This window comes from Manihot esculenta, chromosome 3 (assembly GCF_001659605.2).
Source record: "Manihot esculenta cultivar AM560-2 chromosome 3, M.esculenta_v8, whole genome shotgun sequence".
Lineage (NCBI taxonomy): Eukaryota > Viridiplantae > Streptophyta > Magnoliopsida > Malpighiales > Euphorbiaceae > Manihot > Manihot esculenta.
The window spans coordinates 23275580-23302517 of NC_035163.2; the positions used below are offsets into that span (position 1 = coordinate 23275580).

Genomic DNA, 26938 nt, shown 5'->3' on the forward strand with positions numbered 1-26938 from the left:
GATTAGTGATAATAATATATTTTTTTAATAATATAGAGAAATTAAATTATATTAAAATTAAAATATTTTAATTAAATTTTAAAATATTAAAAATATAAAAAAATTATTAAAAATCAAAACCAAAAAAACCGAATCGAACCGAATCAGACCGGTTCGATTCGATTTGATTTATGACTAAAATCGATTCGGTTCGATTTTTATAAACACTACAATTTTAGTTTTTGATTTATTCAGTTCGGTTCGATTTTAAACTGAACCGACCGAATGCGAACCGACCGAATGCTCACCTGATGTTGCAATCCGGATCGGGTCTATCAGGTTAAAGAATCTGGTTGTATTTGAATGTAAGCTTATGTGGGCCTTGGCCCTGTACTTGGCTTCGGCCATTCTTTTGTCGCAAAATATTATACCTTTGAATTTTTTTTTTAAATATTTTAATAATGAACTGTAAATTATAATTAAAAAAAGAAAAATCCCAAAGACCAGAATAACAAAAGAGCAAAATTGCATGTGTCAACTGCCGAGTTATCTTTCCACGCACATTTATTTTTTGCATGATATCAACAGAAAACTTCGGTATTTAAAAGGCGGACAAACGCTTGCAGTAAAGTTTGAACACAACCCATCTCAGAGCAGCATTGCTATTCAAATCTGAGGCTTCCAAATCTATGCGCATTGTCTCCTTCTGGATTTTTGGGGTGTGTCATACTGCCATTCGATTGATATATTTCTTGCATTCTTTCTTTTATTTTTTTATTTTCCGTTGGGTGATCGATGTGAATGTACTTAGGCTCTTGTGGATTTGAGGTGTTGCTTAAAGTGTTCGGGGTTATGATTCAATTGGGGAACCAATTTCGTCTGGAATTGATTTTACTGGAGTTACTTTAAGAGACTGGATTTTCTGAGAAGTAAAAGCGGTTTCGAGGCCGGTTTTGCGGTTAATGGGTTTGCTCAAAGTTGGAAATGAGTTTATGTTGGGATTTTTTTGATTCGATTTGTAGATGGAGACTAGATTTTGGTTGAAATGAAATGTAGTCTGCATATGGATTTTTGTGGTTCATGTGATTTAAATTGAGTTTGCATCCTTATTTTTATAAAGAGATTAGATTGAATTTTTGGGTTTTGGATGTCCAGGAGCTACATTGGATTTGAGACTACATATTTGATAATTGACTGAAATTGAAGAACTGGGTTCAGTCTTTGGAACTAATTTGCTCGTGAGTTTTCTGTTTAGGCCCTAATTTTTGGGTAACACAGGCTATTTCTTCTTTTTGTTTGGGCATTTGTTCTGATATCACATTTTAGATTTCACGAAAGTAGTTTTTACCTGGTGGGATTGATTTGATATTGCCTTGATATGATTTTGGGTTTCTTTTATGTGAATGACAAGGAGCTTCTAGACAAAGTACAGCAAAGGGGGATGGAATTTGAGATTGCCGGTATTCAAGATCATTGGAAGTGTGAAAGAAGCCGGTTATGATTTTTAAGACTGACATGTACTCGGTTTTCACATTATAGTTTCTGGGAGTCCTTTGTAAGAGGGGAGATGAGAACTATGGTTGTGAGTTTGGAAGTACAATGACTGGAGGGTCATTGGGTCTACGGGGAAGCCATGGTTCGTCACAGCCTTCAGCAAAATTTCCAGCCATTGCTCGGAAATATTCTTCCAAAATGCTGGCGTCAAGTCTGAGAGAGAAAGAGCGTGTTCTCCCTGTCATTTGCCGGTACTTGGGACGGAGAAGGGTTGCAATGATTCTATTGGTTGCACTTGCTCTTCTAGCTTTTGTTTGGGGTTCTCTTAAAGTTAGTAAAGGTTTGTTTCAGGCATGTTTTCTATTTTTTTAAAGCAAGTCAAGTAATTTGTTTTAACCATGTCTACTGTTGTTTTTGCATCAAATTAAATAATTTAGGCATCTATTTGTTCTAGATGCAGTTGTCTTTGGTATCAATAGTAATCAGTTATTTACAAGTCCTAACCTCATTGAAAGATTTCAAATAGCAAGGAAATTAATCGTTCATGGAGGATCAGGCATCTATTAGTTTTCGTTTTTTGAAGTTTTGGTAGGAAAACAAAAATAAGTACATTCCCCTGGTTGAAGTTAAACAAATAGATAGTTATAAGTTGGTTACCAACTGATTTCTTTGCAGAAAGATTTAAATTTGAATTATTATTATTATTATTTTTACCTTGCATCAATATATAAAAGGGTTTAATAGTTCTGTTTCTGTGTGAAACAATAACCCAAAAGCTAGGTCTTTGTTTCTTGAATTTAAAGAGGGATTAACCACTACTTTCAAGTTCCGGCCTGGATTCCAAACTTGGAAATGGGTTTATTATAATTTATATGGTTCTGTGCTGACAAAATCCCCAAAATTCTGGAATAGAATTTAGGCTCGTTTTGTTTTTGGTGCAAGCATGCCAGAATGTAGGATTATCTGATTTACTGTTAGACCATAGTCAGCTAATAGTTTTTTTTTCCCTTTAATTATGTTATTATTATCTTCAATTCTAGGGAGATTTACAAAAGGTCCTTTGGTATTGCTATTATCAATAAGTTGATCCCTATATTTTAAAAAGCTCATTAAGACATCCTTAAGTTTTGATTCCATTAGACACTTTAGTCCTTTCCTTCATTTTTTAAACATATTCTGTTAGTCAAATTTCAAATAAATAATTATTTAATCCATAAATTTTATTATTATTAACACTTTCACTCATTTATTTTTGAAAAATAGATTAAAACATCCTTTTCTACTGGGGTATTTTGGTCTTTTCCTTAAATGTTAACCTCAAAATGGATAGAGGGACGAAAGTACTTAATATAATCAAAACTTAGGAATGTTTTAATGAGTTTTTGAAAATACATGGGTGAACCTATTAATAACGACATTATTCATGGACTTTTTTATAATTCACCCTTAATTCTAGTTTAACTTCTTCATAAGTAGATGGAGGAAATTCTGTTCTTGTTCCTCATTCAATTACGGATTGCAGGGTATATAGAGATAGTGATGTAGAACCAATAAAATTAAGAGGAACAAATGGATGAGAAACAAATTCTCAAAGGTAGAGAAACAAATTATTAAGTGAAAAGACAAACAAATTGATACTTTTTTTTAACTCAAATTAATTGTCAAATATTAGTATTGTGATTAGGAACCCTAAATCCAATATTAATCAGGAATCCCAAATTAACACATAATTCCTAAATTTAATAGAATAAAACTCTACTTCCTATTTTTTTTTCCAAAAGTAGGTAGTCCTGCAATCCTTAGTAAATCTTGCATCAAATAGAGCCTATTTTTTTTTATGTTTCCTTCAACTTAAGAAGATAGTTGATTGTAGAGGGTTGCCTGAGGTCATGCATTTTTGAGCCATATAAACAACCTCTTTGCAAAAGCAGGGTGAAGGTTGTGTACATCAACTCTCCCCAAAGCCTAGAATTGTTAGATTGCTTCATAAATTGGGTCATCAATTAAGATAGTTTGAGTATGATAAGCATTGACTCAAATGAAAGAAATCCTTTTAATTAGTTTCATTATTCACCTAACAGTGTCATGGTTCTGTAATATTTGTTACTTCTTGGATTATTTACTGCATTTTGGTTTATATTTTGTGTGATAATGCAACAGAAGGCACTAGTTCTAATGTTAAGAAAAACAATGTAGCTTCTCTCCATCAACACGAGGAGGCAGGTAGTGGTTCATTAGAACATCCATGCCACAGATTTGCACTTCCTCCTCCCCCTCCACTTGGTGGAAGACGGCTTGGACCACGTCGTAAGTTTTGAGTTGCTTTGACAGTGGTTGTTCATCATCTTGTTTTAATTATCTGCCCGTGATTATAGAATGGACTGCACCACAATTTTGAATCAATAATGGAGCATGAATTTGTAAAAGTAATTAAAGCATGAATTTGTAAAAGTAATTAACTTCATGACTAATAATTCTTATGGCAAGCTCTGCTCCACTTTATCTGAAGGTAAATTGGCATAAATGTGCAATCATATATATTATAGCCATAGTCATTTTTTGCACCATAAATACTAACAATCTATTTATGTGATTTTAATAACTCTGTTGACATCTTGACACAATAAAGTACGTCAAACACCAAAATTTGAGTAAACCTACATTTAACATGTTTGATGATCACATAATTTTCATTTTGTTCATATTTGTATGTCATTCAGCCTGTTCGGTTTGTTACATTCCTGTGGAGCTAGCCAGAGCTAGAATGCCAAGTTCTCTATCAGTATCTCCAGTGCTTCGCAATTTGACATATGTTGTTGATGGAAACCCACGCAAAACCGAACTGCATGGTGGTTCTGATTTTGGTGGATATCCTTCTTTAAAGCAGAGGAATGATTCTTTTGATATACGAGAGTCCATGACAGTGCACTGCGGGTAGGTATTATTCTTTTTGATCTTGTTGCTTAAGTAAACTTACAAGTAATGAAGATATCCTGACTTCTGAGTGAATCATTTATGGCCTTTTTTGTCCATTGAATTATGGTGCTTGCAAGTATGGTTTGTTTATGTCAAAAAAGTGTGTTTTTTTTTGTTTTTTTTTTTGGGGGGGGGGAGATGTTGACCACTGAAAAAACCCATTGGTTAAAAGATGAAATGGGGGGAGGCATGGGGGGGAAGAGTAGGTAACGTTGATGGATTTTTTTTTTCCTGTGGCAAATTCCGGGAAAAACTGTAAAAGATACAAGTGAGAGATAAAGGGGAAAATAAGGTGGTAAGTAAACGATGATGAAGTGAATGGAGTTTAATTTAAGTTGGTAGATAAATGATAATGAAGTGAAAGAATATTAGTACTTGATAGGTAAATGTTGTATAAGTGAGGAATGTTCCTTATTATATACGTGCCTGTCTGCTAATTTATATTCTTTTATCAGATTTGTCAAAGGAAATAAACCAGGTCACCATACCGGATTTGATATTGATGAAGCTGACCTTATGGAGTTGCAGCAGTTTCATGAAGTCATTGTCGCATCAGCTATATTTGGTATTGTTGTGAATAAGCCAGTCTACTTAAATATCTTGTTTTATGCATCCTTTCCTCATCATTGCTCTTCTGACAGGGAACTATGACATAATCCAACAGCCCAAGAACATCAGTGAAGAATCAAGGAGAACTGTTCCTTTCTACATGTTTGTTGATGAAGAGACAGAGGCATATATGAAGAATTCTAGTGTCCTGGATAGCAGTATGAAAGTTGGATTATGGAGGATTATTGTTGTCCATAACATTCCTTATAATGACTCAAGACGTAATGGGAAGGTCAGTTTGCTTTCATCTGATGTATTTTTTCTCAAACTTCTTTAGGCATCAACTGGGGGCAAGGATCGCAGCACGCAGGTCCTTAAAGTGGATCTTTCTATACATATGCATGCATGTCTGAAGTTTCTGTATGGCAGCATTATGATTCCTTATTCTTTAATGGGCTTAGGTAGTCATCTTTGACTATTTTACTGATTTTGAACAAGATCCGAGTCCAAGACAACTGTCTAGGTCTCATCTTTGGCATATGTTTGTGTATGATAAATATGTTACCCTTGGGAGCTATAGTCTGCAGAGGTTAGAAATAAATAAATAATCCAAAATAATAATTTATCAGCAATAGCTAAAGTTGCTGATTTTATTAGAAAGGGGTAATAGATAACTATTAGAAGTACTTGGGATATTGTGAAAGATCATGAGAACACTCTATAAGGAGGAAGTTTTGGAAGTAAGGTATGAGTTTTAAAGTATTGGTTTTGATTGGGATGACGGTTTTGTAAAGGAGGTAAGAACTTTGAATGTTTCAAAACCTGTCAGGATTCTTCAAACGGGATTAGAAATTAATGCGGGTTCTTAGAGAATGTATTGTTTCACTCTTTAACTCCATCAATTGTACAATTAGGAATATTAGTGATCTGTATGGTTTCGAAAAGCGCCCCTCAAAGGGCAAGGTGTATTCTTTTGAAGACAGGAATAAGCTTGTTTATACTTTCCGACTCTCTCAAGCATACCAGAATAGTATCCACAGATCATAATGCAGCCCATGTCAAGCAGATTTGAAAATTAATAAATACTTCAATATAAAAGTCGAATTGTTGGTTTTCTAATCAGGGGAGAAAAAAAAGAGAACTCTTCTGTTATAGACGCTTTTATCGGCAAGACTTATCATCGACAGCAGCAAGTAGATCTCGGTTCAAACACTTAATCATCCTTTTTAGAAAAGACTAGTTTCAGATAAGGATGAGTTTTATTAGACTAAGAATATGTTGTCATTATCTTATCTCTTTAAGTGTTTTTGTTATAGTGCTATTTTCAAGTGTTGGGCTGCTACTTGGTTAAGAAAATTATGGGTGCTGCCCGAGTCCACCAACACCTTCATTGGATAGCCCTATAATTTAGCTATCAGTTGCATGGTTCTGGATTTATGCATATTTTTGGGATTCTGCATGTCTATGATTGCATGCAATGAAATTGCCAGATTGTCCTCAAATCCTTCTTCTTCAGGTGCCACATGAGTATCGTTCGATTCTAACCAAAATAGTTTTTTACATTGATGTCCGGAGCTATACAATTCATCGTAGTTGTAACACAATCCTTTTGCCCTCCTATCTGCCATTTCACTTCTGGATGATTTTTTTATAAACAATGTTGCACTCCACTTCCGGAAATAGCTATGGAGCGCTGCCATCCTGACAGTGCCTTGCTGGTGAAAGGAAACTGCATAAGCTTGTGATTCAGCCATATGTTTTTTTGGTGGCCTATATTTCTATCTAGATGCCTTTTCCTTTCAAAGGATCGAGCAAGATTCTTAACTGTGATCAAATTGGGAGGATTCTGCATTTCGATATCTGTTAAATTTGGATCGGGCCTAACTTACCCCAAAAGCTAGCTCAAGGGGAGGAGTGCCTATGGCCCATATAAGGGGCACATTACCCCTTTCCACAACCGATGTGGGATTCAACACACCCCCTCACGCCCAGAATTTTTACTGGTGCGTGAAACATTTATGGAAGGCCCAACATCGGGTGGGGAGGCTCTGATACCATGTTAAATTTGGACCGGGCCTAACTCACCCCAAAAGCTAGCTCAAGGGGAGGAGTTTCTATGGCCCATATAAGGGGCACATTACCCCTTTCCACAACCGATGTGGGATTCAACAATATCCAATGGCACACTTTGGGTTAACCAACAATAAAAAGATTAAAAGATCAACTTGCTTGCCTGCTTGAACGGTATCAGCTCATGCTAAGAAGCATTGAAATTGCTTCTGATATTCTTCTACACTTCCTGATTGTTTAAGGTCGACCAACTCTCCCAAAGGATTTTCTCGGAGGGTGGTCCAAATTTCATATTGCAATAACCCTTAAAAAGTTGTCTAGGACATCCCAGGTTCCTTCTGATTCAATTTGTAGAATAATAGTTGAGCTTCTCCTAATAGATGGAATGCTGCCAACCCCACCTTAACCTCCTCCAGCGTCATTTTTGCACCTGTGCAACCAGCTTAAAGGATCGTCAGAATCATCAAACACAAGAAAATCTAGCTTGGGACACCTTGGCACACTTCCAGCAATTGGACAACCTTCTGTTGGCTCGGAATGGCTTTTCGAGTGATTGTTATGACTGTTGCCGATCCCTACCTCAAGTTCTTTGCCTCGGGTTGGATTCGAGTTCTCCACCAGCTCCTGTATTTGCTGCAAAAGAGCTTGAATTTGTGCTTCCAAATGGGATTCTTTTAGTGCTACTCGAGCTTCATTCTGGGCCTGAATTTTCTAGAGTAATGCTCGGAGATCATGGGATTTTGATAGTGCTACTCGAGCTTCATTCTGGACCTAAATTTCTTAGAGTAATGCCCGCAGATCACTCCTTGATTCTCCCATGACACTTGGCTCTAATACCAAGTTATTGAGTTCTCTGATTAAGGATTTTGTCACGGATCGATGAACTACTGAATCTTCAGCAGTAGCAGCCTTTCCCTTATTCTTGTTTCTTCCTGGCTTAGCTGAACGTATGATTGCTGTGATGGAGCTTGTTGGAAGGAGCTCCGTTATCTTAAGACTCGTTAAAGAGAGAGCCTCTAATCTCGATTTGTATCTTAGAATATGCTTGCTTTATTAATAAAAATTCATCTCTATAGAAATTACAAATTGAGTCCTACTATAAATAGTCCTAAGCAGATCAGAAGTCCTACTTAAAATAAAATAGCAAAATTCTTATCAGAATAAAATAGCACTATAACAAAAACACTTAAAATGATAAGATAATGACAACATATTCTTAGTCTAATAAAATTCATCCTTATCTAAAACTAATTTTTTCTAGAAAGGATGATTAAGTGTTTGAGCCGAGATCTACTTGCTGTTGTGGATGATAAGTCTTGCCGGTAAAAGCATCTAAAACATCTTCATACTAGAAACAAGTTCTAGTGGGGTACTCATGTCATAATTGGGAACTTTTCTAGATTTGTGTTTTTTCAACTTCTTTTTTCCTAAAGAGTAGCAGGTCATAACCATAAAGGCATGTGTAGACAGTTTGGTGTTCTTCGTGAAATACATGTGTGAGTGTAGGTAGGCTCTGTTCTTGTCAATTTCATGTCTGAACAAGTGTAGTGTATATCTGCTGGTGCATGTTAAATACATGTATGATGTAGGATATTGTCTGAAGGAGGGTTAAATTTGATGGTTTGCACATAAGCATAAACCTGCAATGATTCTCTCTCTCCCTCTCTCTCTTTCTCACATTCTCATTCTCGTGAATGACTGAATGCTTAATGTCTTTGGGCTTGACCTAATAGTATTCCAGATTATAAAAATGAGAAAATCTCAGTGTCTTCTTCCTATTTCTACTTGTTATCTTGCTCAAAATGGAGTGGCCAACTTGTTTTGTTTATTTGCAGAATTCGTTTGTGCGCACATCTGTGTGGGCTAAGACTAAATTCTAATTCTTCTACCAATTATAGCGTAGCAATAGGTTTCTGTTTAAAATTTTCTTAATTGATCATCTAAAAGACTTCATTTTGATTTATTTCAACTCTAAGATATTTATTTTATTCTATAAGACCTCTTTTGAATTGATTCTGTATATCTTATGTGATGGTACTCAGTGGTGGAGGTTGTGTGCTTTCATGTAATTGGGGCAGGTTCCAAAGCTTCTGTTGCATAGGATCTTGCCCAATGTTCAGTACTCCATATGGATTGATGGAAAACTCCAGCTTGTGGTAGATCCCTATCAAGTTCTTGAGAGGTATGACTCATTTTCTGTATGAATTTGCTGTACTTAGATTGTCATGAATAATAATCAAGATTTGTACTTCACTTCCCTCCTTACTGCATATTTCTTTTGAATTTCTCAGTACATTGATTTCACAATCCTAGCTAAGATGCTAATAACTAGGCTTCACTTAAATCTGTCTGCCGATTAGTGTTTTCCAGCTTACTGCTTGACATTTGAGGTTTTGATGCTACCTTTTAGGATTATAACAATCCTAGCTAAGATGAGTTTCCTCTGTTCAGGCTCTGCTTAGTCTCCCTAACACAACAACCTTCACATTCTTTATTTGAAATTTGAATGGGCTCCACAAAGCTTGCGGAGCTTGCACTTAGTTTGATGAGCCCATGGAATCAAATATTTAGATCTCTTATTAAGTAAAATGGCCACTGACATTAGTCCTTACGAGGAAAAATATTGCTTCAAAAAGAACTGGGCCGCCCACTGGGGAAACCCAAATTATGGCTTTTTAAGCCACCGGTATGGTGCAAGAAGGATACCTTCCCTTCATGTAAGAAGGACATCGCCCTCTCTCCCTTGCAGCAAACTGATAAGAGACAAAATCTCACATCATCTTCGTCTTGATATGATGCTATAACCTTTTGGTAGAATCTTTTAGTTTAAAAATTCAATTTTATCTTATACATTGCGGCCACCATTGTAAGATCAAATAGAATACCTTAACTTGAGACTAAAATTTCACCACATTTATCATTAAAATTATCTAAAATATAAATAAAAGTGGTAAGCAGGGGAGGAAATAATCAGATAGCCAAAGATAATTTAGTATTTGACAATGAAGAATTTAATTTAATTGGCTGTTAAAATCCAAGCTATTTTAAATTTTAGTATTTAAATTACTTTTAGAGCTTGTATAAATATAAAATTCTTAGCCTTATTTGTAGTTAAATTCTACTTAGTTAAAATTTTTTTATTATAATTTAAAATAAGATTTTACAAAAAAACTAAAATCTGAATTAACAAATTTAAAAGTTTTTTTTATAAAATTATTTTTTACACTAATGGATTCAACAAATTTAGGTTGATTGTTACAAAAATTAACTAAAAGTCAGAAAATTCACTTTATTAAATTTGATCTTCTATAGGAAAATTTAAAAAATCAGGATTTACTTTTTTCTATTAACTTATTTGTTTTCAAAAAAAATTAATAAACATTGTATTGAATTTAATTTTTTTATAACCTTTTTCTTCTATGGCCATTTTTAATTAATTATTAAAATATGTTACTTTATGATAATATATGAAAATATAAATGAAAAAAGTTTATATTACTAAATAAAATAATATATAATTCTATTCACAAAGTTTATAAATTAATTATAAAACTTATAATTTAATTTTTCCTTTAATATAATCTTACTCAAATTCTATTTATTATTCATAAAGTTAATCAATTTATAAAAAATAAATGATATATTTAATTGGTTGTGTAAATTAATATATTTCAAAATTTAAAATAAAAATATTAATTCTAAAATTCTTATCCATTAGAATACAGCCAAACAATAAAATATACTATTATTTTTCTGAGTAACTATTTAATTAGTAATTTTTAATAAATAGAACTCTAATTATAGTGTTAAATTTCGTCTAAAGATTTGTAACTATAGATAGTTAGTCAATATACAACACATTCTTTCCTAAGGCAAACTTTAATCATCAATTAATAAATTCCTTATTTAATTAATCATGTTAAGCGTTTTAAATTAAATAATTTACTATAAATATTAATAAATAAAATGCAGTTAAATAAAATAAATAATAAAAAGTTATCCAAACTTATTCACTGGATTTGAATTTATGCATATTTTAAAATGATTTGTAATTTGATTAAATCTATGTTTAGTTTAAATTTGATTTATTTATTATATCTATTTTTAATTAATTTCTCACATATCGACTAATGTAAAAATTTGTGAAATTGGAAAGAAAAAATCAAATAAGGAAAAATAATAAGAAGAAAATTTATTTAAGGGTTTATGGACATAAGAAATAATTTTTTTTGTTTTATAGTTCCAGTGCTTTATTATTACCTCAACTTACAAATATGAATAAATCAAAATGAAGCCTAATAACATTTGATGGATCTAATTATATAAAAATATGAGTATTAGTTAATAAAATGGTTATCAAAGAATTATAAAGCAAATAAACAAATAAAAACATATAGAATTAAATTTACACATTCACAAAAAAAAATCTAAAATTATTAAATTATATAATCAAGATATTCGTATTTCTATACTATACTTATTTTTTTATTAATTTAATTAACTGAATTGATATGTTTTATTAATTTTATTTTGTTATAACTTTTTTGAATTCGATTCAAATTGAGAGTAAAATATAGTTATGATAGTTTGCTTCTATGATAATGAATGACTAAATTATTTGCTTATCAAGAATATATTATGCTTATATTGTATTATATCTGAAAAATTAACAGAAAATTTTATATAAAGAATTAACTTATGAGTATGTACAAAAAGTACAACTAATTTGGAATGCATGTTTAAAAAACTATTGAATTTGAAAAGCCTGAAGTTGTTGATAATCAACTTTTGTCAAATGTCAAACTACTAACTAAATGAGCCTAAAGGACTTGTTCACAGACATTATCAAACCAAGCTTACTTGTATCTTCTTTGTCCATTTGATTAATCGAGTTTCAAATTCCCCTTCAAACTTGTCAGTTACCTTTATAAACAATCACAGATGGATTATTATAAAGCTTGTACACTAACTATTCACTGAGCTAGATAGTTTTCTCTCATGCTCTTAATTTCTCCCGAAAAAGTATATCAAATAATTACAAGTGCAGACTGTTTTGTTGACTAAATCAATTTGCTTAACTATACTTCTATATTTATTCATATTTTTCCCCTTTAAAGATGATGGGGGTTAATCCATCCTCGTTCCATAAAACAAGCTCAATCTTGGTCAGATTTGTATGTGGAATCCCCCAGTGCTAAAATCCCGAATTGTAACCTTTAGGGCATTCCTTTGGGGATTCAAGCATATGCTTTCGTTGTGTGGGACTAGAGAATCTGTCATCATTCTGTTATTTCATATGAGTGCACATTCTGGCATTGTGAATTTGTGACCTCTGTATAGTTTTTGTGTAAACATTTCTATCATAGACCACCATAAATTTACATGTCTGGACCCTAAAAGTAGGCTGATTTGAAGTCTAGTTTGCTGACCAAAATACACTAGTGTAACTTCTTTTTCTTGGATTTCAGGTTCTTGTGGAGCCAAAATGCTAATTTTGCAATCTCAAGACACTACAGGCGCTTTGATGTGTTTGAAGAGGCTGAAGCTAACAAAGCTGCTGGAAAGTATGACAATGCCTCCATTGATTACCAGATTGAATTTTACAAAAGCGAAGGCTTAACACCATATTCTGATGCTAAGTTTCCAATAACTAGTGGTATGTGAATGATTATGTCAATGTGTCTTTCTGTTTTCCAGGATTTGTATCTCTGAATTTGTCTCTTAATTTGCAGATGTTCCAGAAGGTTGTGTTATTATAAGAGAACATGTACCCATTACAAATCTGTTTGGATGCCTTTGGTTCAATGAAGTTGATCGGTTTACTTCCAGAGATCAGTTAAGCTTTTCAACAGTAAGGGATAAAATTATGAAAAAAGTTAAATGGAGCATTGATATGTTTCTGGACTGTGAAAGGCGTAATTTTGTGATTCAGGTATCTGCTAAATTTGTCACCAATGACTATTTTATGGGATATATTCATTCTAGATAAGTTGTTTATTTGTAGGCATGGTGAAATAATTATAGTAATGAAACCTAATGTTCGGAAGATCTGTAAAAGGACTTTTGATCTTTTGATCTTGTAGTTTATCATATTAAGTTTTGTTTGTGTTTATTGTTGTATCATATTCTCTTTGTGTTTATGTTGACAACTTAGCATCTTGAGCATCAGCACTTTTTGTCTCAAATGATTTGAGTGCCCCATTTAGCTGTGAAGTGTTTAATCTGAATGGCTCCTCTAGTGGGTGTATGTGACAAAGCTGTCAGTTTGTTTCTAACTTTGGTTAAAACGTGTAGGTGGTTTTTTTAATCTTTTTCTGAACATGAGGGTATTATATATGCATCCTGGAAATTTTACTAGCTGTCTCCTTGTCTTTAGCATTTAAAGCTAAAATTCACCTGTGGAATGCAGATGGTGCAAGAAATGCCAACATGGTGCTTAATAATTTTTTGTTGCTCAGCACTTAAATTTTTGACGTACAGGCTTATCACAGAGACTTGTTAGAGCACATGCCATCCCCTGTTGCCTCTGTTATTCGCGGTCGACCATCCCTGAACCATTACAGTTTAACTGGAAGGACTCCAGTGAAGGATACTCGTAGGAATAGGAGATTTAGTGCAAGACATCACCGCAAGTCTGTTGCTGGTACCAGGAACAAGCAAGCCATTTCACAGGCAAGAAAATTTTACCTTATTTCTAATTATGCAACTTGAGGAAGTACGATTTGGTTAGAGTGTTACGAATTGTCAAAGGGTCAAGAGGGGCTCAAAATTTTGTTTCCGAATTGTTGATATCTGTTGATTCATTCATACTTGTAAAGGCATCCAAGCAAATAATTCTCATACAAGCTGCAATGGTTCCATGACATCTTAACTCGGAAGACATTTCCATTTCTTGATGCACATGTATTGCCTTGGATCTCATTATTGTGAGTTTCTTCAAGAGTAATGTAATTAGCTTTTGTCTCAAATACTATAGGTTGAATATGATAATCTCTCTCTTCTATTAATTTTCATGAAAGGACTGATACAGTTTACTGTTTCCACACTAGGCTTAGCCTGATGGTATATTTATATTCCGCACAAAGCTGAAAGATAATTGAATTGGCAGCAAAATCAAACAGCTTTTCTGGTGGTGCTTTATGGTATTCATCTGTGTTTGAGCAATGATTTCTCATTTGTCTTTATGATAGATATAATACTGTGGCTGTATTAGGGATTTTGGTTGGGAAACAGCACAAAAGGGGGTACCATATAAATTTTTTCACAACACAACGTTAAAATTAATTAATAAATTTTTAAGACTCGATGATGTTTTAATATATTTTTAAAATTAAAAAATTAATTAACTAATAAGTTTATTAATTAAAACATATAAATTAATTTAATATTTTAACTAATATATTTTCAAAATTATTTTTAATAGTAATATCAAACTTATCGTATTTTTTATATATATGAAAGAGAAAGCTAAATCATAATGCACACACCCCTGGTGTGACCCACGATAACTAAATTGGTTAGCAAATGAAGCAGGAAAAAAGAATGGCATTTTGTGGATGGGTGATGGTTCAGTTTGGAGTGTCTATCGATAAATAATAAAATAAATATTTAACATTTTTAAATTTAAATAATTTTGACACCTTCATTCCCAACGTATCTTTTTATTTATTAATGTTAGCATTTAAAAATTATTAAATTCTTGACTTCAAAAAAAAAAAAAAATTATTAAATTCTATGCAGCTACCTTTGAATCTATATGAAAAGTTCTTTGTCCAAAAATTAAATCAGGAGGATTAAATTGTCATGATTTTAAAAAAGTGGGAATTAATTTGTGAGATTGAAATTAATGTTATAATTAAAATTTATTATTATTATTTTTGAAATTTTTACAATCAAGAGAATTTGATAATCAAACAGTATCTATCTTTTGTAGTATGCATTGTTTATATATTGGTATTGCATTTTTTATTTAAATCAAATATTTTATTTATTTAATGTTCAAAGTATAGTTTTAATTTTTTAAAGAGTTAATATCTTCAGTATAATTTATAAAATTCTACAAAAGTATAATAATTAAATATGATTACTTTTATTTTTAAATTCATAATTAAAATATTGATTTCAAATATTCAATTTATAAATTTTAATATTTAAAAGATAAAACACAATACTAATTATTTAATTTCTTTTTGAATAAAATTATTAAATAATATATTTTATTATTTTTATTTATAATATACTGTATATACTTTTCCTCCATTTTATATGTTCTCTCTCACTTTACTTTTTTTACGTCTATTAAGAAATATAATTTTTTATTAAATTCTAAATTATATTTATTTTAAATATATTAAATTTATTTAAATATTAAAAATATTTTTAAAATAAAATAAAATTATAATAATCATGATTATAATCTAAAAAACATTATATAATAATTTAGAAAAAATAAAAAGTAAATAAAAATTATATAATATATTTAAAATAAATATATATTTAATAAAAATATTAAAAAATTACTAATCGATCTCGATTTTAAAAAATATATTAAAATATTTTTTATATTTTAAAAAATTTATTAATTAATTTTAATCATGAAATATTATAAAAAAATTTAAAATATTTCTAAGAGAAATTAATTAATAAATTTTATAAAAATTTAAAGAATTAATTGATAAATTTTTTAAAATTATAAAAATTAAATAGTAAAATATTTAATAATAAAATTAATAAAAAATTAATTTTTTAAAATATCAAAATATTTTAATATATTTTTTAAAATTAAAAAATTAATTAATTAATTTTCTCATATCATAAAAATTAAATAATAATTTTTAAAAAATATTAATTATTAAAAATTAAAAAAAATTAATATTAAAAAATTTATTAATTGATATCTCAATTTAAAAAATATATTAAAATATTTTTAATATTTTAAAAATTTTAATAATTAATTTTACTAATAATTGTTATCGTTAAATATTATAAAAAATTAAAATATTTCTGTCAGTTAATTAATAAGTTTTTTAAAAATTTAAAAAATTAATTAATAAATTTTTAAAATATTAAAAAATATTTTAATATATATTTTTAAATTGAGATCTCATGGCACAGGGAGAAGTAAAATTTTTACCTTGAACAAAAAACATTTCCAAACACCACAGCTATCCGTTTTCATTCCTTAGTCTCTTTTAGCTAACCAAATCGCCCAGTTCTGATTCATTTGTTTCATTTTCATTGGTCTTCAGCTCAGCAGCTGTGATTGTGGGGTTTTGAGTCCGAAGGATTTTTTCCATTGATCCTTCTCTGCAACTGGGTTTGGCTAAACTTGAGGTTAGAGCTTAATTTAGAGCTCTCATCGCTGGAACAGTGGGCTCTTGTTGTCGGCTATAAATCGAAATTTGAATCGTTTGTGTGGGATTTTCGTGTTTGATGAATTCTATTTTTGATTTAAAGCTATGTTACAGTCATTTGCATAGATCTTTTTAATGGGTTTTCGTTCTGGTTTGCTGTAAGAATCCTGGGTCAGGATTTTGATCGGTGATCTCCTTTCTCTTTGTGATCACACATTAGAAACAAGCAGGTTAAGGGTTTTATCAATTGGGTTCCTATTTCTCTTTCAGCTATCTTGATCAAATGGGCTCATCTGGGTTTTTCCTTATATGCATGCTTCATTCTTTGATAGCTCTAACCTGTGGAACTCTCATGATATTTTACACAAACGAGGTCTCTGTGTTTGGTCATGGCATTGAGGTAGCTTCTAAACTAAAAGGATCAACACCCCATGACCAACTCTTGATCCAAACATCTGATTCCTTTTCTGGGTTGCTGTTATTTGCCATTGGTTTCCTGTTATTTATGGTGGCATTTGTCAAGGATAGAGAATTCCAAAGCTTTTTTGCAAAGGGTTGTGTTGTGATTCATGTTTCAGTTGCTTTCTGGAGAATTTACTTTGAGTGGAAGCTTGAAGATCTAGCTCATGATTTGCCAAGACAAGTTGTGGGTGATATTGCATTGGCTCTTTCATGGGTTTTCTTTCTTGTTTACTCATGGAGAGAGAAGTATGATTAGCTATATCACAGAATCATTGTGTCATTGAAAGGCCTTACTGAACTTGATCACGATCCTGGGGCTTCTATTGAATAAATTTCAGCTGGAATTGGTGTAGAGCTGGGTTTCACAGGAGGGATCTTTGGTTTTCTGGTGCAGATTGCAGAGTGAATCTGAAGCTAAAGAACAATTGGTGGCAACTATGAAATCTTGTTTAGGAGAGCTTGAAATGCTTGAGTTCTATGAACAGTGGAGATGGGATCTGCTCATGGCTTATTTGCTTTCATTTGGATACTTAATTTGATGTTTAGCTAATATCATCAACTTCTGAACTTCCCCACTAAATTGATCCTGTTCGTGTACATTTGATGATGACAGGAATTGCAGAAGTTCAAAAGAATTTTCTTTCCTCAGACTATTAATTATCTGAATCTGGGATAATGTAGCTCCAATCCTATTTGATATAGAAAATCTCTTTTTATTTGTCATAAAAAAATTCTAAAATTTTCTATTGTGACATTTTCAATGTGCTTTAATGAAATAGTTAATCAACCAAATCAAACAATTTATGCCATGAAAGAATAGTGTAATTAAACTAGTAAACTCCAGAATTGTTGATGATAAATAACTTTTCCCATTTGATGATTTTGCTATAGTTTGAATATATTCAATACATTTCACTACCCAAAAGAGAGGGATAATAATAAAATAAAAATCAAAATATAAATAAGGATCTCACTTGCAATAGAGGAAAGATTTTTTTTTTTTTAAAGGTTTTTTCTGAAAATAAAGGCTTTCCCATATTTGTGATATTGCTGTAGTCTCTTGTTTTCAAAGTGAAAACTCCGTTGGAAAAGGCTTGGATCAAACTGTGGGTAATAAATTATGAAATTGAAAAAGATTTGAATGGTAGACAACTTACCTTTGCTTTTTAAAATAAAGTAAAATTCGTCACAGATTTTAAATTTTTTTTTTTTTTTAAATATCGGGGGAGATTTTTTAATTAACACAATACAAAAAAGGTGTAAACGATATCGTTTTGTAGGCCACTTAAGGCACAAACCACTTTTTTCTTCTTCAGAACGTGTCTTTTCTTCTTCGAGAATCTGCAGAGAACGTGTCTTTGATCTTCGTAGACGCATAGCCCGCTCCAAAATCACCGACAAAACTTCGCCTTCCAGTCTCTCGCCTCTCCTCTTTCAATCAGGTGGGTATCTAGACCTAGGGTTTCTTATATTCATGTTTATTTTCGCAATGGAAGATTTTGCTTCTTGAGGGATTGCTCTTTTTTTTTTTTTTTTTTTTTTTGAAATGGAACTTTCTATGTGTTATTTTGAATTTTACTACTGCCTTATTGAAGATTCAACTAGAGTTTATTGAGTTTTTAGAGATTATTCACAAAGTCGTTCCTTTGAAAAATCCCTTCTTTTCACTTCTTCTATACAACCTTATGGTTCTCAATGAACCACGCAGACCTATTTCTCTTATGATCTCTTTTTTACATTTATTCTTCGCTCATATACATTCAATCACCACGTAAGCCTTACCCACCTGCGCCTCTAAATTCCTATCCCTGTCCCTACTTCTATTGCAGAAAGAAAATTTCCAACGGTGAGTTCTTCCAAATACCGATTATTAATATTATTGTCGCTGCTAACTCGATATCCTGTTGTTCGATGAAATAGCTAAGCTGTTTGATTTCCAATTTCTGTTTACTTGTTCATAGTTGTTACTTCTCCACAGCAATTATTAGCGTCAGTGTTGTATGTATGGGTCGATTTATTTTTTATTTTTTGTTTTTGTTTTCTCTAGTTTCATTATTTTTAGTTGCACTTTTGTGGAATAATCTTAAAGTTCCCGTCAAATTTGAAAATGACAATTAGTTGCTGTGAACATACGAATGAGTGTTGCAAATTGGAAAGATGAAGTGCAGATTGTGAAAGAGGGAAAGGAAAATAAGATTTTAGAAATACTTGACATGCTTTCTTTGCTATAGATTGCTTTGGGCATGGCTAATTAGATTTTGCTAGAGGTAAATAAAATATTCAAAGTTTTGGGTTTACTTGTCTTAGCTCATTCTTTGCAGAGGTAGTAACTCTTTAAGTTGGAATGAATTTTGTATTTCTAAACTTGTTAGTTGTCTCCACTCTTTACTTCTGGTTGTGAAATTAATTGGTAAAAGGTTGATTAATGGTTTTTTATTCTCTTTGTAAATATCAAAGCTTAGTTATATTGAATCCGAAAGTAGTTTAGAAATTCACTTAAGTTTGACTCGACATGCTTTATTAATTTTGAAAGATACATTTTTCAGGGGTGGTTGCCCCTTGTTTTTTAACCAGTGATCATTAGACATACAGAGGCACTCAGATCAATCTTCCATCTGATTTTATCATATAAGTCCATGTATTTTATTTTAAGATATGCAGGTTACTTTGGAATCTCTTTTTTTTTTTTTTTTTTTCCTTTTTGTTTCATATGGAATTATTGGCAGATAAGACAATTTGCATTACTTTTTATGTTGATGTAGTTGGTTAATGGGCCAAACATGGCTGAAATTTTTTGTTTTGTGAGCTGCATTTGATGTGTGGTTCTTGTAGAATAATTTTGTAATAAGAGGTTAGCAGCTTTTTTATTCCTATTCTGGCCAGAGTTGAGAATTGAGATCTATTCAAATGCTCTTGTCTAGTTGATTTATTAGATGTCATACAGCAGAAATAGTCTTTTAAGTCTAGAACACAAGGAACAGAAAATAAAATTGGAATACATTGTCAGGGATGATGTGTTGTCCTGTCCCGGAAATGAAAAAGGCTTTTGTTTATTTGCGTATTGATGTACGTGTGTTCATCGTGTTGTTTGTCTATTATAATTATTTGCTTTAAATCTTATGTTCATCCTTTATTTTTCTCCAGTTCCCCTCTTTCAGTAATATTTTTTAGACTGTAACAATGGGTGGGCTGCCTTTGCAAAATGCTTCCTCTACCTTAGCTCTGCCAGGATCAGAGCAAAATAAGGGTTCAGCAATGACAACATCTGTAACAGAATCAAAGCCAAAAAAGAAGATATGCTGTGCCTGCCCTGAAACCAAGAAGCTGAGAGATGAATGCATTGTGGAGCATGGTGAAACTGCTTGTGCAAAGTGGATCGAGGCTCATCGTCTGTGCCTTCGAGCTGAGGGTTTTAATGTTTGAAGTTGATTCAGATGGTTGAGTGTTGATATATTGATAGTTTGATACTATTTTGGGGCATAGGATACTTGCTTTTGGAATTACATACACAATATTTAAGGAATAAAACAAGAAAAGGCAGCTTTTCTTACGGATTTTATTTCACCTTGCTCCTTTTAATTTTTCTTCTTAAAAAAAAAAAAACCACACTCGTGCCTTTTGTTGAAATTATGAGGCAGGCTTAACAATTCAAATAGACTCGATTTACATGGATGCAACCTCAATTTTGTGCCTTATCCTTTTGTGGGTGATGATTTTCTGATGTATTCCTTCATGTTAAATAGTTATTTTTTTGGTTGAAAGACTTGGGCCTGCGGTTTACTGGCGCAACGCAGGAATTGCAAGTGTAGGGCTGTTGTAGTCATCGCTTGCTAGTTAGCGAACACAAATGAATTGGTGTTTGGGCCCAGGGTTTCTTTTATTTATTTGACAACCTGGGTTTTGTGATTGGTGAACTGTATTTTAGTTCTTCAACCACGATATTTGCAGGCGATTTTACTTTGTTTTAGGAGGAAATTACTATTTGGTTTATGTAGAATTATAAAATTTATATTAGTTTTTTAATGAATTTTATTAGTTAATTTTTAAATTTTTAAAAATTTATTAAAATATTTTTTATATTTTAAAAAATTTATTAATTAGTTTTATTTTAATCGTTAATATTATAAAAAAATTTAAAATATTTTTAATATGAAATCATTAATTAATAAATTTTTTTATAAAACTGAAAAATTAATTAATAACTTTTTTAAATTATAGGAATGGAATATTTTTTTTTTTGAAATATAAGAATAGAATATTTAACCTTTAAAATTGATAAGTCATATTTTAATATATTTTTTAAAATTAAGTGATTAATTAATAAATTTTCAGAATAAAGTAGTAAATTTTTTTTGTCTCATTTGCGCAGGGCTGGAGACCGTTCCTTCCTATTTCGTGTGCAGCATTCTGGAAATCGTGGGTATCGTGCTGTTTTACACTTGATAAATTTAGGCGTGATTTGCTGTATTGATTGTTGCTTTACTGGTAGGTAGAATATACATAGAGTTAGAATAAATTTTTGCTTTTACAGGGACTATTTTTCAATCTACTTCGCTTGCTGGTGCAAACCATTTTGTTGTTTCAACTTCAATTTGCGAAACTGGATTAAAAACAAAGGTTAATGGGCATATCATATATGCCAGACGCATGTATGACTAGTTCCATACTTTGAATAGCCGACCCGACCCGACCCTATCCATCCTTTTGCAGCCCGGGTGGGTTACACCACAAACAAACTGTGGTCGGCCCGTGAGTAGCACTACTTGTGGCTGTTTGGATTTAATTAAGTTGTGTTCAGCAAAACTAGTTGTATTAGTAGAATAAGTGCTATAACGGAGTGTTTTGATACTAATTAAATACTCCCTTAAAAAGTTGTTGTCGAACATGAGAATCAGAACAGATAGAAAACAAAACTATTGAAATGGAAAAGATGATTAAAACAGATGTATACTAATAGCAATTCATTAATTGAGCCACACAAGGCCATATTAGATATGGCCTGTAAACAAACACAACCATGGAAAGAAACACATCACTCCATAGCCACAAGTATTACAACATAACACACACATTATTTAGCTAAATTACGTTATTAGCAACTCCATCACACTATATGTTAAAGAGTTCAGTGACCACAAGTGCAGGTAGTGCAGGTGCAGTTAGCACCACACTTGCACTTGCCATCGTTCTCGGCAGCAGCAGGAACCTCCATCACAACAGTGGAGACAAAGCTGCAAGAAAATCAAACATTCCATCAGTTCTGTGTAAGATCTCAGAGTCTCGACGAAATATAGCATGGAGTTTCAACTCGCAAGTCTTGAATAATATATTATAATCCAAGTAAAATATTGGATGAAATTGGATACCTCTTCTCAGTCTCAACGATGTCAGCGGTGTAGCTGCTGCCCTTCTTCCTGCAAATATCAAAGTGCATAACATCAATAATCAGCATAGAAGTTGCAGACACTGAAGAAATCTTTCAAGAAATGCAATAACAGGCCTCACAGAAACCAGATTTTGAAATAACTCACAGATTTGATCAGATAGCTAACCCTAACATAACATCAATTATAATGAAAATTTGATACTTACACGCACTGGCTCTTGTCAGCGCAGTCGCAGTTTCCGCAGGTGCTGGACATGGCGGTGGATTAACGTAGAAAGAAGCTCTGAAACTTGGAAATCTGGAGGATTGTAGAGTTGTTGATGCGAATGGCTGTAGCATTGAACGAGACTCGTGCATGAATTTATAGAGGAGGAGGAGATCATGGACTGTGAGGGGAGGGGAGGAAAGTGGGGTCCATGAGGAGATGGGTGGGTGGGGGCCCACGTAAGCATGAGAGAAGCACACGCCTCTCGAGGAAGAGTCCGAAGGGAATCTTGATAATGGAGGTGCTTGGCCCTCTATCCTCCTCTCATGTCTATTTCATTTCTCTTTTCTAAGAAATTGTTTTTATTCTTTGAACAATCCAAGAAACTGCTTCTAATATCCTTATTGGTTTATTCAAGAGGATTTTATTAATTCATTTTTGGTTGATTGGTTCAAATAATTTAGAAATATAAATTTTGTTTCAATTATAATTGACTTGAAACATGAATTTTTATGTGTAGTATAATACAATCTCAAATAATGAATTTAAATAATTTTTATTAATATATTTTATAAATTTATTTATATCTAGCAACAAATATTTTTTATATATTATATTAAATAAATTTTGTTCTTACATAATTTAAAGCTAAATTATTTTTATTTTTCAAAATATCATTAATCTAATTAGTTTTTTATGAGGAACAAGTTTGTTTCAATTATATACATTTCCATTTTAAGCGAATATTATTATTTAGTCCGATATTTTAATAAAATTAATTACTTAATTTTTTATATAAAAAATATATATTAGTAAATCAATATCCAATTAAAATCAAACTTTTATTATATTTAAAAATAGGTAAAATATCATTACAAAATTACGTAATATACATAAATTTAAATTAATTGAATTAATAAATTTTAAATACTGAATATTTTATACTAAAAAAATATTTAAAAAATTAAAAAATAAATGAAAGGAAATAAAGAGATTACCTAATTCATTACTTAAAATAACAGGATCAATAGTTAGTTGTTTTTTTTTAACATAGGCTAATTAAATATTAAATTTTTTCCTTATTTCAAATAATGTACAAAAATTAATTTTTTCAAATAATGTTTTGTGGAGGGATATTTATTATATTAAAACAAAATATTTTTTATACCATTTTTCAAAATAAATTAATTTTGCCATTTTGGTGGTATAAATATAAATCACACCATATCATGCAAATATCTAAATAGGCATAGGTTCCCTTAATTTAATTAGATTTGACTACCCAACAGTTGAATAAGATTCTATTTGACAATAATTTCTTAAGATTAGATATATCTCTCCATCTTTGGAATTTTAGATAAAATAAAAAATATAAATATTTTTTCTTATTTATTAAATAGTTAACTTTTTATTTTTCTTTATTTAAAAGATATTTTTTATAGAAACATTTTCGTATTAAGTCTTTTTTATTTTTAAATAATAATTAATATTTCTATTTCCTACTCAAAAACAACTAAACTAACAAATAGGTCTACTTTTATTATTATAAATTTTTTCTAAATCATATGGTGTTCGATTAATTCAGATTCATGCCGGATAAATTTATTAAGAGACAAAACGCTTTCTTCCAAATTTTTAAAAGCGATCCATACTTAAAATTTAAATTTAAAGATAAACTTTTATCATTATAGATTTTTTCTAAATCATATGATGTTGACTACTTCATATTCACACCGGATAAATTTATTAAGAGACAAAACACTTTCTCTCAAATTTTTAAAAGTGCTCCATGCTTAAAATTTAAACTTGAAGATAAACTTTTATCATTATAAATTTTTTCTAAATCATATGATGTTCGATTAATTCAGATTCACGCCGGATAAATTCATTAAGAGACAAAACGCTTTCTCTCAAATTTTTAAAAGTGCTCTATACTCAAAATTTAAACTTGAAGATTATCTTTAATATTAGTCTTTTTCATAGAATATATTCTAATAGTAACAAACTTTATAAAAATAAGTTATATGAGGCTACAGTAGGAACCAAATTTGATATGAGAGCTATCTTTATGGATAGAAAAGCAAGTTCAAGAAAAAGAATTCATTCTTTTCTTTTCTTTTTTCCTAATAAGAAGAATTAATTCTTAGAGAAGTTTTGATGAGGTGATGTGATATAAAGAAGAAACAAAAAGCTAGGGACTGGCATTTAACAATTGCTTGTTCAAATAGCCAATGTTGTTTTTCATGTCAATAAAGTACAGCCTTTAGCCTTGCAATATTTTTATCCAGATTATACAAGTGGGAATCTTTTAGATATCTTTGCTTGTCCTCCTCTTTCCCTCTCCACTTGCTCTTCTTTCCTTTGCATTTCCAAATTAGAGGTGTGCAAATATTACTTGGATTTGGAATTCAATTGAGATCATTTTTTAAAAAAATATGCAAATTAAATTGGATTCATTAATTTTTTTTAATTAAATTGTGCTATTTATTTTCTTTTTAAAAAAAAAAATAAATTAATATATTTTTATTAGATTATTAAATTTTAATCATTTATAACTAATAAAACTCGTAATTTTACTTGCTAGTATAGAGTTTTGATCGATTGAATAAAAAAAATAGTGTTAAAATTTTAAATAATAAAAAATTGCATAATATTTATTATATTACCATTAATTTCACATGTGTTATTTTCAAAAGAAAAAAAAGGCCTTTCCTTATATGGTAGTAATTGTATTAAAACCTACTATTTTTGAAAAAAAAAAAAAAAAAAAAGAAAGAACATGTTTCTAGTATTATCCTTCACAATTGTTTTTTGAAATGGAAAATTTATGACTTTTTTTTTTGAAATAGAGGTAGGGAGGGTAAAATCTGAAATCTCTCAGATTTACATCGTGAGTGTTTCTTTACAAATTATATCGGTGGTATTTTAAGAGGGTTTTTTATTTTTAATAAAATAAAAAGAAAAACTTCTAAATGAAAACACAATTTTTGAAAAATATAATAAGCACTATTTGAAAATGATTGTCGAGATTAAATATATATGTATAATGTATTATAGATAATAGATTTAAAATATATACTATATAATTATAGATAAAAATAGAAAAATTATACCACTAAAAATTTTAATTTTTAACTAATAAGAAATATTTTATATTCGTGTATGTTATAATTACAATTTGAATAAGTATAAACGTAAAAGATAAATTTTTAATTATAAATTCTTTTTTATTCCCTATTTATTTATTATAAAATAAACTGAGATTTTGAAAGATAAGCAATAGAATTGTATAATAATAATAAGGGTAAACTATAGTTTAGTCCCTCTAGTTTAATGAAATGTTTACTTTATTCTATGTGTTTTTAAAAACCTACAATTTAATCTTTCACATTTAAAAAAACTGCAAAATAGTCCCTATCGTCAAATTTTCAGTTAACCTTCCGTTTATTTTAATGAAAATGACTAAACTATCCTTTAAATAAAAAAATCAAATCAAACACTATTCTTCACTTCCAAATCAGCCCATCTCACTACCTCTCCTTCCCGATCCTCTTCTTCCTTTTCTCCTCATCCTTCTTCTTCTTCTTTTGTATTTGATTTCATGCAATTGGAGAAGGGTGAATAAAAAATTCTCCATTGGCAATTAAGGAAGGGTGAGGATTGGAATGAGGAGAAAAAGAAGGAGAGGATTGGGGAGGGGAGGCAATGGGATGAGGAGAAGAAAAGAAGGAGAGTAGTCGCAACTAAGAAGAAGAAGAAGAAGGAGAAGGATGAGGAGAAAAAGAAGGAGAGGATTGGGGAGGGGAGGTAGTGGGATGGAGTGAATAGTGTTTGGTTGAGTTTTTTTACTTAAAGGGTAGTCAATTAAGGAAAGCTGAGGATTGGAATGAGGAGAAGAAGAAGGAGAGGGTTGGGGAGGGGAGGTAGTGGGAAGAGGAGAAGAAGAAGCAGAAGGAGAGCAACCGCAACTAAGAAGAAGAAGAAGAAGGATGAAGAGAAGAAGAAGGAGAAGGATGAGGAGAAGAAAAATGAGAGGATTAGGGAGGGGAGGTAGTGGGATGAGCTGATTTGGAAGTGAAGAATAGTGTTTGATTTGATTTTTTTATTTAAATGGTAGTTTAGTCATTTTCATTAAAATAAACGGGAGGTTAACTGAAAATTTGATGGTATAGACTATTTTGCAGTTTTTTTAAATGTGAAAGATTAAATTGTAGGTTTTTAAAAATACAGGGACTAAAGTAAATATTTCATTAAACTAGAGGGACTAAACTATAGTTTACCCTAATAATAAATATAATATTGATGATATGAGATCCGGTTAAATTAGAAGATGATAATACGTGGACAAGAGTTTGATTTCACAAGAAAATTAATAGATTTGAGTAAATGGTTGAGAGTATTTTTGGTTCGTGAATATTGAGGTTTGAAAAAGAATTTATGTATACTATGTATTAATGGAGTTGT

General features: G+C 30.9%; 4 protein-coding genes across 5 annotated transcripts; 3 read left to right on the plus strand and 1 right to left on the minus strand.

Annotated features, from left to right (window-relative positions):
• Positions 1–506: 506 nt before the first annotated feature.
• On the plus strand, positions 507–14108 carry LOC110612290 (probable hexosyltransferase MUCI70). Of its 2 annotated transcripts, XM_021753031.2 has the most exons (9): positions 508–1813; positions 3634–3780; positions 4194–4407; positions 4905–5014; positions 5091–5290; positions 9147–9250; positions 12537–12724; positions 12801–13000; positions 13549–14108. In XM_021753031.2, the coding sequence occupies exons 1-9, from the start codon at positions 1579–1581 to the stop codon at positions 13777–13779; spliced, it is 1629 nt and encodes a 542-aa protein (XP_021608723.1). In that variant the 5' UTR covers positions 508–1578; the 3' UTR covers positions 13780–14108. The 2 variants fall into 2 exon arrangements, with proteins under 2 accessions (XP_043811196.1, XP_021608723.1); XM_043955261.1 differs by lacking the exon at positions 3634–3780 and having other exon boundaries at positions 507–1813.
• A 2086-nt stretch (positions 14109–16194) lies between these two features.
• LOC110611098 lies at positions 16195–20447 on the plus strand. The gene is made up of 2 exons (XM_021751223.2): positions 16195–18325; positions 20028–20447. The coding sequence occupies exon 1, from the start codon at positions 16705–16707 to the stop codon at positions 17137–17139; it is 435 nt and encodes a 144-aa protein (XP_021606915.1). The 5' UTR covers positions 16195–16704; the 3' UTR covers positions 17140–18325; positions 20028–20447.
• On the plus strand, positions 20064–20447 carry LOC122723337 (cytochrome c oxidase copper chaperone 2-like). Its single transcript, XM_043955328.1, has one exon. It carries the CDS (start codon positions 20064–20066, stop codon positions 20304–20306), a length of 243 nt encoding a protein of 80 aa, XP_043811263.1. The 3' UTR covers positions 20307–20447.
• Positions 20448–21829: 1382 nt separating this feature from the next.
• LOC110610524 (metallothionein-like protein type 3) lies at positions 21830–22633 on the minus strand. The gene is made up of 3 exons (XM_021750483.2): positions 22476–22633; positions 22250–22297; positions 21830–22114 (listed from the first exon to the last, which is right to left on the minus strand). Exons 1-3 carry the CDS (start codon positions 22523–22525, stop codon positions 22009–22011), a joined length of 204 nt encoding a protein of 67 aa, XP_021606175.1. The 5' UTR covers positions 22526–22633; the 3' UTR covers positions 21830–22008.
• Positions 22634–26938: the final 4305 nt, after the last annotated feature.